The 15,169-nt window shown below is 40.8% G+C and overlaps 1 protein-coding gene and 1 pseudogene across 1 annotated transcript in view; one reads left to right on the top strand and one right to left on the bottom strand.

Annotated features, from left to right (window-relative positions):
* Nucleotides 1–15,169, top strand: part of TMC7 (transmembrane channel like 7) — a 53,679-nt gene that overhangs the window by 22,885 nt on the left and 15,625 nt on the right. The window contains exons 5-9 of the mRNA XM_068524513.1: nt 273–355; nt 6,548–6,693; nt 10,346–10,493; nt 11,534–11,707; nt 12,953–13,110. Of these exons, the coding sequence (XP_068380614.1) occupies nt 273–355; nt 6,548–6,693; nt 10,346–10,493; nt 11,534–11,707; nt 12,953–13,110 (709 nt within the window). The remainder of the gene's footprint in view (nt 1–272; nt 356–6,547; nt 6,694–10,345; nt 10,494–11,533; nt 11,708–12,952; nt 13,111–15,169) is intronic.
* Nucleotides 14,489–15,047, bottom strand: LOC137749912 (mitochondrial fission factor pseudogene; annotated as a pseudogene).

Genomic DNA, 15,169 nt, shown 5'->3' with positions numbered 1-15,169 from the left:
GTGCTGTTAGTAGACCCATATACGAAACGTATGGAAAAAACACATATCCCCAGGTATTTAGAGAATAGTGAAAGGGGAAAATGGAAGTGTACTTGGTGCACTGGCGTTTAGACTGCAAATAGAAAATCACAGATTCACAAACATATCCATATATAATTGTATATGACATCTAAATGTATATACATATACATGCATATATACACAAATTATGATAGACAAGTTATAGAGACTGAAGCTATTTCCACTGATGTTCTTGTTTTTGTTTTTTACAGATATTCAATGCACAGTGTATCCAATAAGTAGTTCTGGACTCATTTACTTTTACAGTTATATCATAGACTTGCTTTCTGGCACTGTAAGTATTTAACATAACTCTGGATTTGGACCCTCAATACTGAAATAGGTTAATTTAAAGACCAGGTTCCTGAATGTCTGCAGTGAGAATCAAAAACGAGTGTTGACACAAGTACCAGTGAAAGAAACAGGATTTGCAGTGACCTTATCGGCAAGGATAATGTTCGTCCACCCCTGCTAAGATATACAGGAAATGTGTTTTGTCACTTTCAGCCCTTGGCCTTTTCCTGATTCCTGCCACCTTCGTATTGACCTGCAACAAGATCTGAGTTCCCCTGTAGAAAGAAGTTTCAGTGAAAATAAACCCAGATAGAACTTATTTAACTTCTCTGACATTGAAAGACCTTAACGTATTGTGATCCTAGACCACCTGGATGAAAGCTGTGACTCCTCTTCCCAGCAATTACACACGCAGTTGTGCATGGTACACACGTGCATACATGCCCTTACATGTGCACATGGACACAGCGCACTTGTGCACACACATAGTGCAGTCCCTGAAATCCCTTAAAAGTCTATTAATCCCAGGTTAACCCTGCTGCTCTAAAGTAGAATTAATCTCATCCTTCCTATAGTAGTTCCAAAAGTTTTTAATTCTTCTTTATTCTAAAAAATGTTTTTGTGTGTGTGCTTTTATTTTTTTAATCCCACTTTTTTTCAGCAGATAAGATTGCAGCTATGAAAAGTGGCTGTCTCTGCCTTCTAGACTAGGGTTTCTCAACCTTGGACCAAACACTCCTTTGCTGTGGGCCTGTCCTGTGCCCTGGAGGGTGTTTACAGCATCCCTGGTCTCCATCCACTAGATGCCAGTAGCAGCCCCACTGCTGTGACAAGCAAACGTGTCTCCAGACATGCCAGATGTTTCCTGGGGGACAAAGTTATCCCAGGTTGAGAACCCCTCCTTTAGATGTTTTGAAAAAATACAAGTATATAAAAATATCTTTCTGAAAGTTACTGGTATTAAAATGCCATGCCATTGAACATTTCTGAATCGATAAATAGAAAGCTTCAAATTTGTCCACTGCATTTGGTTTTGAAAAAGTGGATTTTACATCTCTGATCTCATGTTTTCCTCAGAACAACTGAGAGGAATCGTCAGGTGGGTGTTAAAATGTCCACTATGCAAATGAGAAAACGGAAGCTTGCAAACTACGCAAGGAGAAAGGAAAGTCAGTGACTCACCCAAGGTCACATGCTAGTGAGATCAAATCCCAGAACTGCTGTTAGCCCCATTTCTTTAGGTCACATCCCATGAGAGAAGTTCCTCGTTGTAGATCACCACACACCATGATCTTCTTCGTTACAGGAAAGATTTCACAGGAGACTTAGATGCACTTGATCATAAATGTTCAATAAACTATGCATGATAAAACACAGCCCTGCCCCAAAGAATGAATTTTCTACAGTGATAAAAACGTTCTGGATCTGTGCTGTGAAATTCGACAGCCACTAACTCTTAAGCACTTGAAATGTGGCTAATGTGACCAAGAAACTGAATTTTAATTTAATTTTATTGTTGTTAATTTCAATTTATTTGTTTTCAATATGTGTCTTTAAAACCATTCTACATGCATTACAGAATGGGCATCATGTACATTCCCTGTAATATCACTGTTCTCAGCGATGCAAGCAAGTAGCAGCCTTACACATATTTTTCATGTGTTTTTAAACACTTCTGTTCATGTTTATAGAATGAACAGACCAGCCACTCGCAGAACAGGATTTTCTATATAGCAAGCAAATACCACTTCAACATATTTCTTACAAGTGTTTTTAAACATTTCTATATGTATTACAAAATGACTGTCACATCCATTCATGGAAATAGCAGCAAAAAAAAAAAAAAAAAAAGAAATAGCAGTGTTCTGTTCTCCATGTGGGTTGCAAGTCTGTAGCAGTCTTACAAACTTCTCTCTCACACTGAATTTTAAGAACTTTTCTACACACATTACAGAATCGACATCCCATGCATTGACTAAAATAAAAGTATTCTGAACATACTGAGCAAGTAGCACTTTTACAACCATCATTTTTCCTGTTTTTAAAATCTTCACTAATGCATTATAGTATGCCTATCACATTTATTCACTGAAAAACAGTTCTCAACATAGCAAATAAGTAGCATTCTTACATCTTTTACATGTGTTTTTTTTTTTAAATTGAGATATGATTGACATATAACACTGTATACTTTTGAGAATGTACATGTTGGTTTGATACTTTATATATTGTAATATGATTACTACAGTAGTTTTAGCTAATAACCTTTATCTTGTCACATACAAATTTTAATTATAGGCCCAATAGGGAGCTGGCCAGAGAGATTAAGCAGTGGCTTGTCTTTGCTGAAAACAATTGAGGCAAGCTCATGATCGTATCAGAGAAATTATTTTCCAGGCCCAGTGGACCTTTGTCCTGTAATGTAACTTTATTTTGTAGGAGAGATTGATGACAGCCCTGACACCAATCTGGGGCAATAAAAACAGGTTTTGTACAGTTGGGCAAGTTTTATGGCCTGTGTGCCCCAGCTTCAGGAGAGTTAAAGAAAAGATGGAGTCTTCTGTTTCTACATCTTTTTTTTTTTCTATTAAAAATTTACTTAACTACTCAGTATAACAATACATGGTTATCATAAAAATGTAAGACTTATAGAGTAAAAAATAAAATTACCTCTTCCCAGAGACCGCCAATCCTTTAACGCCATGGTTAATATCTTTCTCAACCTTTCTTGTGCACTTATATGGACTTCTTAATATTTTATAGTATGGATTTTTCATGATCTAACCAGTCCCCTATTGATGGACATTCATATTGCTTCCATTTTCCCCTTTCTAAACAATACTGTAGTGAACATCTAGGTACTACTTATACTATTTCTGTTCTCTGTGTATATTTTCTTCCTCACTCTCCTAGAATGTTCTATCCTTGCTATTCAAGGAAGAGTTTGAGGTGTTCAGTTATTCCCACCATAAGAAGTCACGGGCTTTTCTCTGCTGTATTTTCACATAGGACACCTTTGGGTTTTAGGGGTTTTTTGTTTTGTTTTGTTTTTTGTCTGGTAATAGCTTTATTGAGGTACAATTCACATATCATACAATTCATCCATTTAAAGTGTACAATTCAGTGGTTTTTAGTATTTTCACAAAGTTATACAGCCATTACCACAATCAATTTTAGAACATTTTCATCACCTCAAAAAGAAACCCTGTACCCTTTATCACCTACCAATTCCCCTAATCAGTGCTAAGCAACCATTAATTTACTTTCTGTCTCATGAATGCTTATTCATGACATTTTCGTATAAGTGGGATCATTTAATCCATGATCTTTTGTCTGTAGCTTCTTTCACTTGGCATGTTTTTTTTAATAAATTTATTTATTTATTTATTTTTGGCTGTGTTGGGTCTTTGTTTCTGTGCGAGGGCTTTCTCTAGTTGCGGCGAGTGGGGGCCACTCTTCATCGCAGTGCGCGGGCCTCTCACTATCGCGGCCTCTCTTGTCGTGGAGCACAGGCTCCAGACGCGCAGGCTCAGTAGTTGTGGCTCACGGGCCCAGTTGCTCCGCGGCATGTGGGATCTTCCCAGACCAGGGCTCGAACCCGTGTCCCCTGCATTGGCAGGCAGATTCTCAACCACTGTGCCACCAGGGAAGCCCATTGGCATGTTTTTTAAAGTTCATCCATGTTGGAGCATCTATCCACCTTTGATTCCCTGTGTGGCCAAATAAGATTACATTGTGTGGATAGACTGCATTTTGTTTATACATTCATCATGGACATTTGGGTTGTTTTCACCTTTTGGCTGTTATGAATAATGCTGCTAAGAACATTCATGTTCGAGATTTTGTGTGGATATATCTTTTCAATTCTTTGGGGAGCGGAAATCACTGGGTCAGATGGTAACCGGATGTTTAACTTTTTGAAGAACTGCCAGACTTTTCCAAAATGGCTGTACCACTTCACATTCTCACCAGCAGTGCATAAGGTTTCCGATGTCTCCACATCCTTGTCAGCACTTGCAATTACCTGACTTTTTTATTATAGCCACCCTAGTTTGTGTGCAGTGGAATTTCTTTGTGGTTTTGTCATTTGCATTTCTCTAATGACTAATGATGTTGATCATCTTTTCATGCGCTTATTGGCCTTTTGTATATCTTCTTTGAATAAATGTCTGTTTGGATCCTCTTTACATTTTTAATTGGATTATCAGTCTTTTTTTTTAAATTTATTTAATTTATTTTTTTAATTTTTGGCTGTGTTGGGTCTTCGTTGCTGTGTGCAGGCTTTCTCTAGTTGCGGCCAGCGAGGGCTACTCTTCATTGTGGTGCGTGGGCTTCTCATTGCGGTGGCTTCTCTTGTTGCGGAGCATGGGCTCTAGGTGTGCGGGCTTCAGTAGTTGTGGCTCTTGGGCTGTAGAGCGCAGGCTCAGTAGTTGTGGCGCACGGGCTTAGTTGCTCTGCAGTATGTGAGATCTTCCCGGACCAAGGCTCGAACCCGTGTCCCCTGCATTGGCAGGCGGATTCTTAACCACTGTACCACCAGGGAAGCCCTATCTATCTTTTTATTGTTGAGTTATGAGGGTTTTTTTTTAATATTCTAGATACAAGTACTTTATAACGTATATGATTTACAAGTATTTTCTCCCATTTTCTGGATTGTCTTTTTACTTTCTTGATAGTGTCCTTTGAAGCACAGAAGTTTTTAATTTTTATGAAGTCCAATTTATTTTTTCTTTTATTGCTTGTGCTTTTGGTGTCATATCTAAGAATCTATTGCCAAATCCAAAGTCGTGCAGATTTAACTCTCTTTCCTCTTCTAAGAGTTTTATAGTTTTAGCTCTTACATTTAGGCCCTTGATCCATTTTAAGTTAAAATTTTTAAAAGGTGTAAGGTAGGGGCTCAACTTTATTTTATTTTATTTTTTGCATGTGGCTATCCAGTTGTCTCAGCACCATTTCTTGAAAAGACTCTTTTTTCCCCTTATCAAAAATCAGTTGACCATAGATGTATGTGTTCATTTTTGGACTGAATTCTATTCCATAGATCTATATGTCTATTTTTATGCTAGTGCCACACTGTCTTGATTACTGTTGTTTTGTAGTAAGTTTTGAAATTGGGATGTGTGAGTCCTACACCTTTGTTTTTTTTCTTCAAGATTATTTCGGCTATTCTGAGACCCTTGCAATTCCATATGAATTTTAGGATTATCTTACCATTTTCTACAAAGAAGCCAGTCGGGATTCTGATAGGGATGTGTTGATTCTGTGGGTCAGTTTGGGGGAGTGTTGCCATGGATCTCCTGATCCATGAACAGGGGATGTTTTTCCATTTATTTAGATCTTCTTTAATTTTTTAAACATGTTTTATAGTTTTAAGAATATAAGATTTATATACTTATACTTCATTTGTTAAATCTGTTCCTAATTATGTTATTATTTTTGCTGTTATTGCACATGGAATTCTTTCCTTAATTTCATTTTTGGATTGTACCCCTGTGTATTTTTAATGCTCAGGCTTTATCTGTGCTTTATTCCCCAAACTCTAGTTGAGCACCCCATATATCTCTAGATTTTTTTTTAATTGGTCTAAATTATTTTTTAAATTAATTAATGTTTTTAAATTGAAGTATAGTTGACTTACAGTGTTGTGTTAATTACTGCTGTAGAGCAAAGTGATTCAGATATATATACACATATATACACACACACACACATATATACGTACTTTTTTTTTAATATTCTTTTCCATTATGGTTTTTCATAGGATATTGAATATAGTTCTCTGTGCTATACAGTAGGACCTTGTTGTTTATCTATTCTATATATAATAGCTTGCATCTGCTAACCCAGCCTTCCACTCCATCCCTCCCCCCAACCTCCTCCTCCTTGGCAACCACCAGTCTGTTCTCTATGTCCACGATTCCGTTTCTGTTTCATAAATAGGTTCATTTGTGTCATATTTTAGATGTCACGTATGTGATATCATATGGTGTTTATCTTTCTCTGTCTGACTTCACTTAGCGTGATAATCTCTAGTTGTATCCATGTTGCTGCAAATCTGGAATTTTTCCAGTCTCTGGGGAATTCAGGGATGAACAGTGACACTGGAATGTGAGTTCCTTGAGGCAGAGACTGGTTTCCTGGTTCCCTGCAGTCAACTCACCAATCTGACCTCATGCCCTTGGCTTTGTTTCAGGGTTTCCTGGAGGATACCTGCCTCTTTTATGGACATTACACCATTGACGGGGTGAAATTTCAGAACTTCATCTATGATCTGCCTCTGGCTTATGTGTTAAGCACAGTTGCCTACCTGGCCCTGAGCCTTCTTTGGATAGTGAAAAGGTAAAGTTTATCTTGTCATTGTGTTCTCTTTGAATTATTCTTAATGGCTGGAGTCTCGTGGAGGTCTGTGGACTCTGAGAGCCATTGCCCAGAGGATGAGCAGAGTGCAGGGCTGAGCTTTGTGGAAAAAGGTTTGTGAGTGTGTTGGAGACTGTGGACACCTGGAGGATGGAGGCAGCATCTGGGAGCTGGAGTAGCAGCCCAGAGTCTTCAGTCAATCATCAGTGAACACATTTGCCAGTACCATTCTGCCGACCTTATCTTTGTTTTTTTTAAAAAAGCCTATCAAGCCTAAGTCCTTTTTTTTTTTTTAATTTATTATTATTTATTTATTTATTTATATTTGGCTGCGCTGGGTCTTTGTTGCTGTGCGGGCTTTCTCTAGTTGTGGCGAGCAGGGGCTACTCTTCGTTGTGGTGCACGGGCTTCCCATTGCGGTGGCTTCTCCTGTTGCGGAGCACAGACTCTAGGCGTGCAGGCTTCAGTAGTTGTGGCACATGGGCTTCAGTAGTTGTGGCTCGCGGACTCTAGAGCACAGGCTCAGTAGTTGTGACACACGGGCCCAGCTGCTCCGTGGCATGTGGGATCTTCCCGGACCAGGGCTCGAACCTGTGTCCCCTGCATTGGCAGGCGAATTCTTAACCACTGCGCCACCAGGGAAGTCCCACCAACCTTATCTTTGATCCGGTATATATGCTAACCAGGTCTCTACTGGGTTGCAAGTGGCGGAAACCCAACTCTGACTAACTGGGCTAAAGGGGAATCGAGTGGCTGAGAGAACCAAGGAAGGGAGGAAACTCCAAATTACAGGAAGGACAAAGATATAGGAATGGATTCAAAACAACCCAAAGCAAGGGCTCCTGCATCTCTGATTCTTCTGGTGGCAGCTTCCTTATGTGTACTCCCAGGGTCACAGGCTCAGAAGTCCTTTGAAGACTTGCTGGCTCTGCTTCATTCAGGTACCCAATCCTGACCCTTCAGTTGTGGCCAGTGGATTAGGGTCATATGCGAACGTGACATTTCACGTGGTAGACAGGCATTTTAGTGGGAGGTGCCAATTCCCAAGAAAAGTGAGGAATATTAATTACTTTTAATTACTTTAACAAACAACTATCCCCAAAAGAAAAATGGCCCAACACGATAGAAGTTGTATATCTTTCTCCCATGAAGTTCTTAGTGGGCCACAGGTTAGTGTAGAAGACTCCTTCTCAGTCCTGCTGGGACTCAAGTTGACTGAAGCTCAGCCATCATCAGCATGTGGCTTTAAGATGTTCCTCTTAAGGGCCGGAAGGGAAAACGACCTTGGAGGAGTATCACGTGGTAAGTGTTTCTGGGCTCCGCCTGAGAGTGATGAACGTCACTTGCATTCCATCAGCTATAGTTTAGTCACATGTCCACGGCTCACCGAAAGGGAGGCTGGGAAATGTTGTCCTTGGCTGGCAGCCACTTCCCAGCACTAGCGCTACACTATGAAAGGAGAACCACCCATTCCTGATGGACGGCTTACTGTCTCTGCCCCAAGGGGAATGCTTGGATGGGCACCTCTCTTCCCCACTTCATTGTGCCTGTGAGAGCCGGGCAGTGCTATAAGCCATGGGGCTGTGAAGCTCCTTATCACAGGTGTAGAAGAGACCAGGGTTTTGGCGTCTGAGTTTGTCCTCCGTGGAGACCAGGGTTCACCACCACAGAGAAAACCCCAGAGCCCGGCTGGGCACTCGTATCCTGAGTCAGAATCTTTGAGATGAAAATGAACTGGTGTGTGTCCATCCCCCACAGAAACGGGCAGCATACTGACAAGAGGAGCAGTGGCTCATTTTGAGGGCCGAGAGATGCTTGGTAAAGAAATGTTGGTTGATTGGGGTTCTGGCTTTGCTGTTGTGTGCTCATGGCAAGGGTAGATCCAAGTTTTATGGACCGGCAATGTAGACGGTATGGAGGGGCCCTCTGTAAGACAAAGAACATGAAAGTATCTCTTGTAAATGATAAAAAATCAAAACAAGACCGTATGAACACGTTGCTAGAGGCGCTCCTGGGGCCTTGGAAGGGGCCCTGAAGAAGAAGCTTTATCAGCTGAACAGTGAAGCCACCTCCGGGTCTTGCTCGAGCTCCTGCGCCTCCGGGCCTTGACTGCTTCGTGGGGAAGCCTGCAGGGAGGGTGGCTGTGAAGTAATGGGGAGCGGCCTACCCAGGGAGGAAGAAGTGCTACAGGGTGGCAAAGAGGGTGGACTTAGGGGTCAAGAGACCAAGGTTCAAATGTGGCTTCACCTCGCTGAACCTCATTTTCTTTGTCTGTGAAATGCACACACCTAGAAGGGTTGTTGGGAGGATTAACTGAAACAAGGCAGGTGAAGAACTTAGTACTGGGCCTGGCACTTAGACGTTTATTAAATTAAAATCATCGTCGTCGTCATCATCGTACTAGCCCCAGTTCTGCCACTAGCTCCTTGGATCTAGGGAAATACTTTTTCCCTTCTCTAGATCTTAGCTTTCCCACCTGTAAAATGGAGGTTTGGTCTAAATCAGACCATTCAATTGGGGTGGGACCTCAGAATCACCATGGAGCTTTATAAATAGCATATTTCTGGATCACCCCCCCATGAGACCTACTGAATTAAAAATCTCAGGATATGAAATCACCCGGGAGTCTGCATTTTGGAAAAGCACCCCAGCTGGTTCTGACATAAATTCTTTGCTGTGAACCTTTGGCAGAACAACTGATTGCTATAATTCCTTTCATTTCTATTGTCTTCACAACTCAGTAGCAAATCCTAAAAATACCCTGGTTTGTCTACAGAGTGTGTGGCATTTGACGTTTTTATGTCAAGTGCCAGAGTGTATTTTTTTCCAGGAAAGCATTTGAATGAGTAATGATTATGAACTTGTGCAACAGAGTTGCATCTGACCAAAACAGGTGCTCGCTAATTATTTGGTTATTTTACTATTTAAGTCATTTATTCATGCATTTATCCATCAGTTGGATAGTGGCCATATTTATATCCAGGCATTCCGGATATAAAGGTGGGAAGACAGCCAGGGTACCTGACCTCAAGGAGTTTAAAATTTAGTCAGGGTAAGGGGCTACAAGCAGTAAACACATAAATGAGATGATTGGCGGTTAGGTTATTGCTGTGAAGGAAATTAAAGAGACTGACTTGAAGTAGGAGTCACAACTTTAGATGGGATGGTGGGGAATCTGTGGAGGGGATATTTGAGCGAAACCTGAGGGATAAGAAGGGGGCAGCCATGGGAAGAGGAGAGGGCAGAGGGAACTGCAAGTGCAAAGGCCCTGAGGCTGGAGGAAAGGTTTGTGTGTTTATGGATAGGAAAAAAGCCTTTGTCATTACAGCAGAGTGGCCCTATGGGAGGAAAGATGGCGCCATGCAGGGTCATGTAGGACCTCTAGGGTGTATTAAAAGAGTTTGGATTTTATTCTAGCTGCGAAAGAAGCCATTGAATGGATGAAAGGAAGTGATTTTCAACAATGAGATGCCTGGTTAGCTGCCACATATTTAGAACGATCCGAAACTTGACCAAGCATGTCAAAATGGGTGGAAGATGCAGCTATGTGTAACTTTTAAATTTTAGACAAAGCATATCCATGGGCCTGTATTTTGTTGTTCTTATAAGAACGATAAACGTGTTTTGGGGTCAGGTCGGTGGAAGGGTTCAAAAGTAATCTGATCCAGAGCGAGGAGCACTTCCAGAGTTACTGCAACAAGATCTTTGCGGGCTGGGACTTCTGCATCACCAACCGTAGCATGGCGGACCTGAGGCACAGCAGCCTGCGCTACGAGCTCCGAGTGAGTGCCACTCAGTTTTCTCTTGGCGGGAGGCAGGGTTACAGCTTGCAAAGGAGCTGGTGGGGGCCAGGCTGTCCCCAGTGCTTAGTTGTGTAGCCCTATGTAGTTTTCAAGAGCTTTTTGCAGAGAACCACTTCCTGGGGTTGATCACCTTAGCCCCAAGCATGAAGCTGGTGAACTGGGGCTGGGACAAGAGGTGGTATCTTCACGTCTCCCCCATCACCTTGTACTAATTTTTGTTTTTGTTTTTGTTTTAATTTAGAAAACTTATTTTAATCCTAGTTGAAGAAGACTGTTATTCTTTTTTTTTTTTTTTAATTTTACTGGAGTATAGTTGATTTACCATATTGTGTTAGTTTCAGGTGTGTGGCAAAGTGATTCAGTTATACATATACATATATTCATTCATTTTTAGATTCTTTTCTCATACAGGTTATCACAGAATATTGAGTAGAGTTCCCTGTCCTATACAGTAGGTCCTTGTTGGTTTGTACTGTTATTTTTCTGCTTGATGAGAACCTGTCATAAACGTCTCTTAAACCAGGAGGAATAGGACTAAGAATGCTATGATAATAAGGTGGAGTGGAGAGAATATGAAAAAGTGGAATTTCCAAATTAATCAGGAGAAAAGGAGTAACAAATAGCATCTTGATCAAACCTACCCAAAAAAGGAGGAGGAGACAATGATATCAAAAGCTTAATGAAGTGAGATGGAAGGAATCAAATGAAGTGTATTATTTGTTTAAAGAAATAGCATATAGGTAATAGTAACATATAGGTAATGTCCTGAATAGGTTATAATTCTGTTTTCACATTTATTGTGGAGTCTAATTTCAATCTTAAATAGAAGGTCTGCCTTCATTTAGGCCTTTAGGAAACATGGAAACTGGTTGGGCTTGGTCCAGGAGGGTATCCTGGGGGAGATGAATATTTAGGAAACTTTAAAGATCGAGAGGGAGAGTATGACGGTGAGTCACTGTTTCCACCCCTAAATATCCCTTCATCCCAACGCTCACAAATGAGCTTTCTTTTGTTCTCAGGCAGATCTGGAGGAAGAAAGAATACGGCAGAAAATAGCAGAAAGGACCTCAGAAGAAACGATACGGATTTACTCTTTGAGACTGTTTTTGAACTGTATCGTGCTGGCCGTTTTAGCGGCATGCTTTTATGCAATCTATAGAGCGACTATATTCTCTCAAGAACACATGAAAAAAGTAAGTGCTCCGTGAAAGTCAATTTAACTTTTAGTCCCATTGGACGTTATGTATGCTAAGTGTATTGCAAACCTCTCAGGTAGATACTATCATCATTCTGTTTTACATATGGGGATATAAGTTTGGCTGATATTACAGAGAACCTAAAATCAGAGTGACTAGTTTCCACTTTCAATAGAAAAAAAAAAAGCATCCAAAATAGAGTGTTTGGGGTACCTCCTCCTCCTGGAGTTTACAATGTTCAAATCCAGGCTTTGCTGCCTGGATTTAATCCCCAACTGCACAGCTTACTAGCAGGGGCCTCAGTTTACCTAAAATAACAGTGGTTTTAAAAATCCAAGTTGGGGACTTCCCTGGCAGTCCAGTGGTTGAGATTCCATGCTTCCATTGCAGAGGGCACGGATTCAATCCCTGGTTGGGGAATTAAGATCCCGCATCCCACAGCACAGCCAAGACAAATTAAAAAAAAAAGAAAGAAAGAAAAATCCAGGTTGGTCTAGTGGCTCTGCTTCATGAAATCAATCATCAGGGGCCCAAGTTCCTTCCATCTTGTAGCTCTGCCATCCTTAGAATGTGGTCTTCTTCTGTATGGCACCGGGTAGCTCACCACATTCACATTCTAGCCAATGGGAAGGAAGTGAAGGAGATGAGGAGAGCATACCCCTTCCCTTCAAGGGCAGGACCTGGAGGTTGCACTTAACACTTCCTCTTATATCCTTTGGCCAGAATTTAGTCAGAGAGCCATTTACCTAGGAAGACAGTCAAATTACCTAGGAAATTTAGTTTTATCTCAGATAGCCATATATGTGACTAAATAGTCTATTATTATGAAAGAAGGAGAGAATGGCTGTTCCAAGTCAATTAGTTCAGCCTTGAAAATGCTTTAAATTGCCCATTGATACAGAATACATGGATTTTTTATATTTCACCTTAATAAATCCAGTAGAGCTCAGTTTTCTTCTAGTATGGTACTAGATCATGGTTCCTCTGTTTGAACACCCAAGGAAGGAGATGGCTTAGTTTTAGGTGCCATGTTGAACGAAACAAATGTTTTGTTTTGTTTGCTAAACATGTTTGGGTTTTTTTCTCCCTTACAGTTTTAATGAAATATAATTGACATACAACACTGTATAAGTTTAAGGTGTTCAGCATATGACTTGACATACATATAGTTGAGTTCTTTTAAGGTCAGTTCATTTGTGATGCAAATTATTCTACTCCTGACCAGTTTTGTTATCTTCATAGGAAATTGACAAGATGGTTTTTGGAGAGAACCTCTTGATATTGTACCTGCCTTCTATTGTGATCACGCTGGCCAATTTTATCACCCCAATAATCTTTGCCAAGATCATCCACTATGAGGATTATTCCCCAGGCTTTGAGATCCGGCTGACAATCCTTAGGTAATGCCTAGACGTGCCAAGCAAGTCACCACTTGTCCCCTCCCCTGCCCACGGCAGACATCGCTAATCCATTGTGGTACTTTTCCCTGCTGAGCCAAGAATCCTCTTCAGCCTTCAGACAGCCCCCATGAATGAATCAGAGTTTGCACATGCAGGGAAATCTTTTTGACTTGAGTGTCTATATTTTTTTCATGTATTAGCACATCGACAGCTGAGGGCATAGGGTGGGGCCCTTGGAAGAAATGTTGCTCTGAAGATGTTAGGAAGACAAGTGTATACAAGCAGGAGAGTGAGGAAGTGAGAGAGAGAAGGGAAGGCACCTTATAAAGGGTATGTTATTTGGCAAGTTGCAACTGGGGCTCAGTCCTATGGGACAACTCTGGGAGTTTGCGTGGAAAATATCTTAGACTTTTCCTATGCAGGAGTGTTTGTCCTCCAACAAGTATTTGTCCTCCCCTGCCTAAGGGTGGCTGGCTCCCAGGGGCATTAACTCCCTCACACTTCTACCCCACTAGGCCCATGTATGGCCTTGGGAGGAGAGTTACAGTAGGAACTTGCAGTAGGAACCTGAGACTGTTGCTGGAGTGAGTGCTGAGAAAAATGTGGCCCAGTCACCGACTGTGTGTGCTACCATTGACTCTTTTTTTTTTTGGTTGACAGTTTATTAAATACACTACATTTGTACCTTATCCTGTAGTTTTTTAAATCATTCACACATGGACTTAGTAAAAATGTACTTTATAGAAAACCATCTGCAAAACTAAAATAAAAATAAAAATGCACATTTTGCCCACATCTTAGACAAACTGCTGAAAATGTTAGGCATTATTTTATTGAAGGTGATCATGAAACATGAGGTGGCTTGAGTTTATTAAATCTGACACCAGACCATGACTTCTGTAGTGTTAATGTTGAAATGTGGATGCAAAAATGTCTATTAACTAAACGGTTTAATCTAACAGTGTTTGAGAAACAGACAAAATAAAGTATTATTTTTCCTTTACAGACACTTCTCTAAATCCATTTTCTGTAGACTTTTTTCTCTCCCGTTCATAGAATTAGCTGTGCAGATTGATGAGGCAAAAAATTTCCTTAAAAAAAAAACCAAAACAAACTAGATCCTATTTACAAAACATGCAAAGGGAGAATTTTAAGTAGGTGTTATGGCAAAACTGGTTAAAACTATATACAGTCAAGTGACAGAATATACCTTTACTTCTGCAAATATAAGCCTTTCCCCACCTCCTTTCTGGGAGAAATACATTTTCAGGGCATGGACTGTAAAACGGCATACAACGCAAAGACAGAAACAAAGACGTTTGCAAATTCTTTATATTTCCAGCTGTTGAGACAGTATTTTTGAGAGTTGAGGTTACCTCTAGCGGCGAAACCAGAGCCAGCTGTTAGGCAGCCAGAATGCTACAGAAATTGAATACGTGACCATTTCTCTTTTAGCACGTTCTTTGTTCGCCTCTTCCAGAAGTTGTAGACGTCTATTTAGTTTGATTATCTTTCATCTTAATGAAGCTGCATCTACAACCGTCATGTCATCTGAGGTTCCTTCAATCGTTGTATCTGTATTTGAAATTCCATACATGGAGTCAGTCCTGACCAGCTGTCCATTTTGGCAAACAGCATTTTCACTCATAGAGCGCTCTCATTTTAGCCTGCCAACTGCATGGATTTCTTCATTTTGAAGGGTTGGAGGAGGTCTTTCTAAATCCAGAAAATCTAGTGGTCTTTGACTTAGCGTAAGCACACGAGGTGGTGTTTTTAGTGCCAGAGGTTTGAAGGGAGTTGACTGTATAAGGTCAAGATCTGCTGGACTTGAAAATGGAATGTCTTCATTATTTCCTGCTACAACAATTCTCTCTGGAACCTGCATAATCACACTAACATTTGAAACTCCTTCTTGGAATCCTTGTTCCAGGTCAGCATTTGGTGGCGCTACCTTTAATTTTTCCGAGACCCTCATTCTCTGACTAATAATACCTTCGGTGTGTTCCATTTCATACTGAGCTCGACTGATTTCCGCCGTCTCAGCAGCAGTGGGAGAAGG

Source organism: Eschrichtius robustus, chromosome 16 (assembly GCF_028021215.1).
Source record: "Eschrichtius robustus isolate mEscRob2 chromosome 16, mEscRob2.pri, whole genome shotgun sequence".
Lineage (NCBI taxonomy): Eukaryota > Metazoa > Chordata > Mammalia > Artiodactyla > Eschrichtiidae > Eschrichtius > Eschrichtius robustus.
This window is presented reverse-complemented; position numbering and strand designations above follow the sequence as displayed.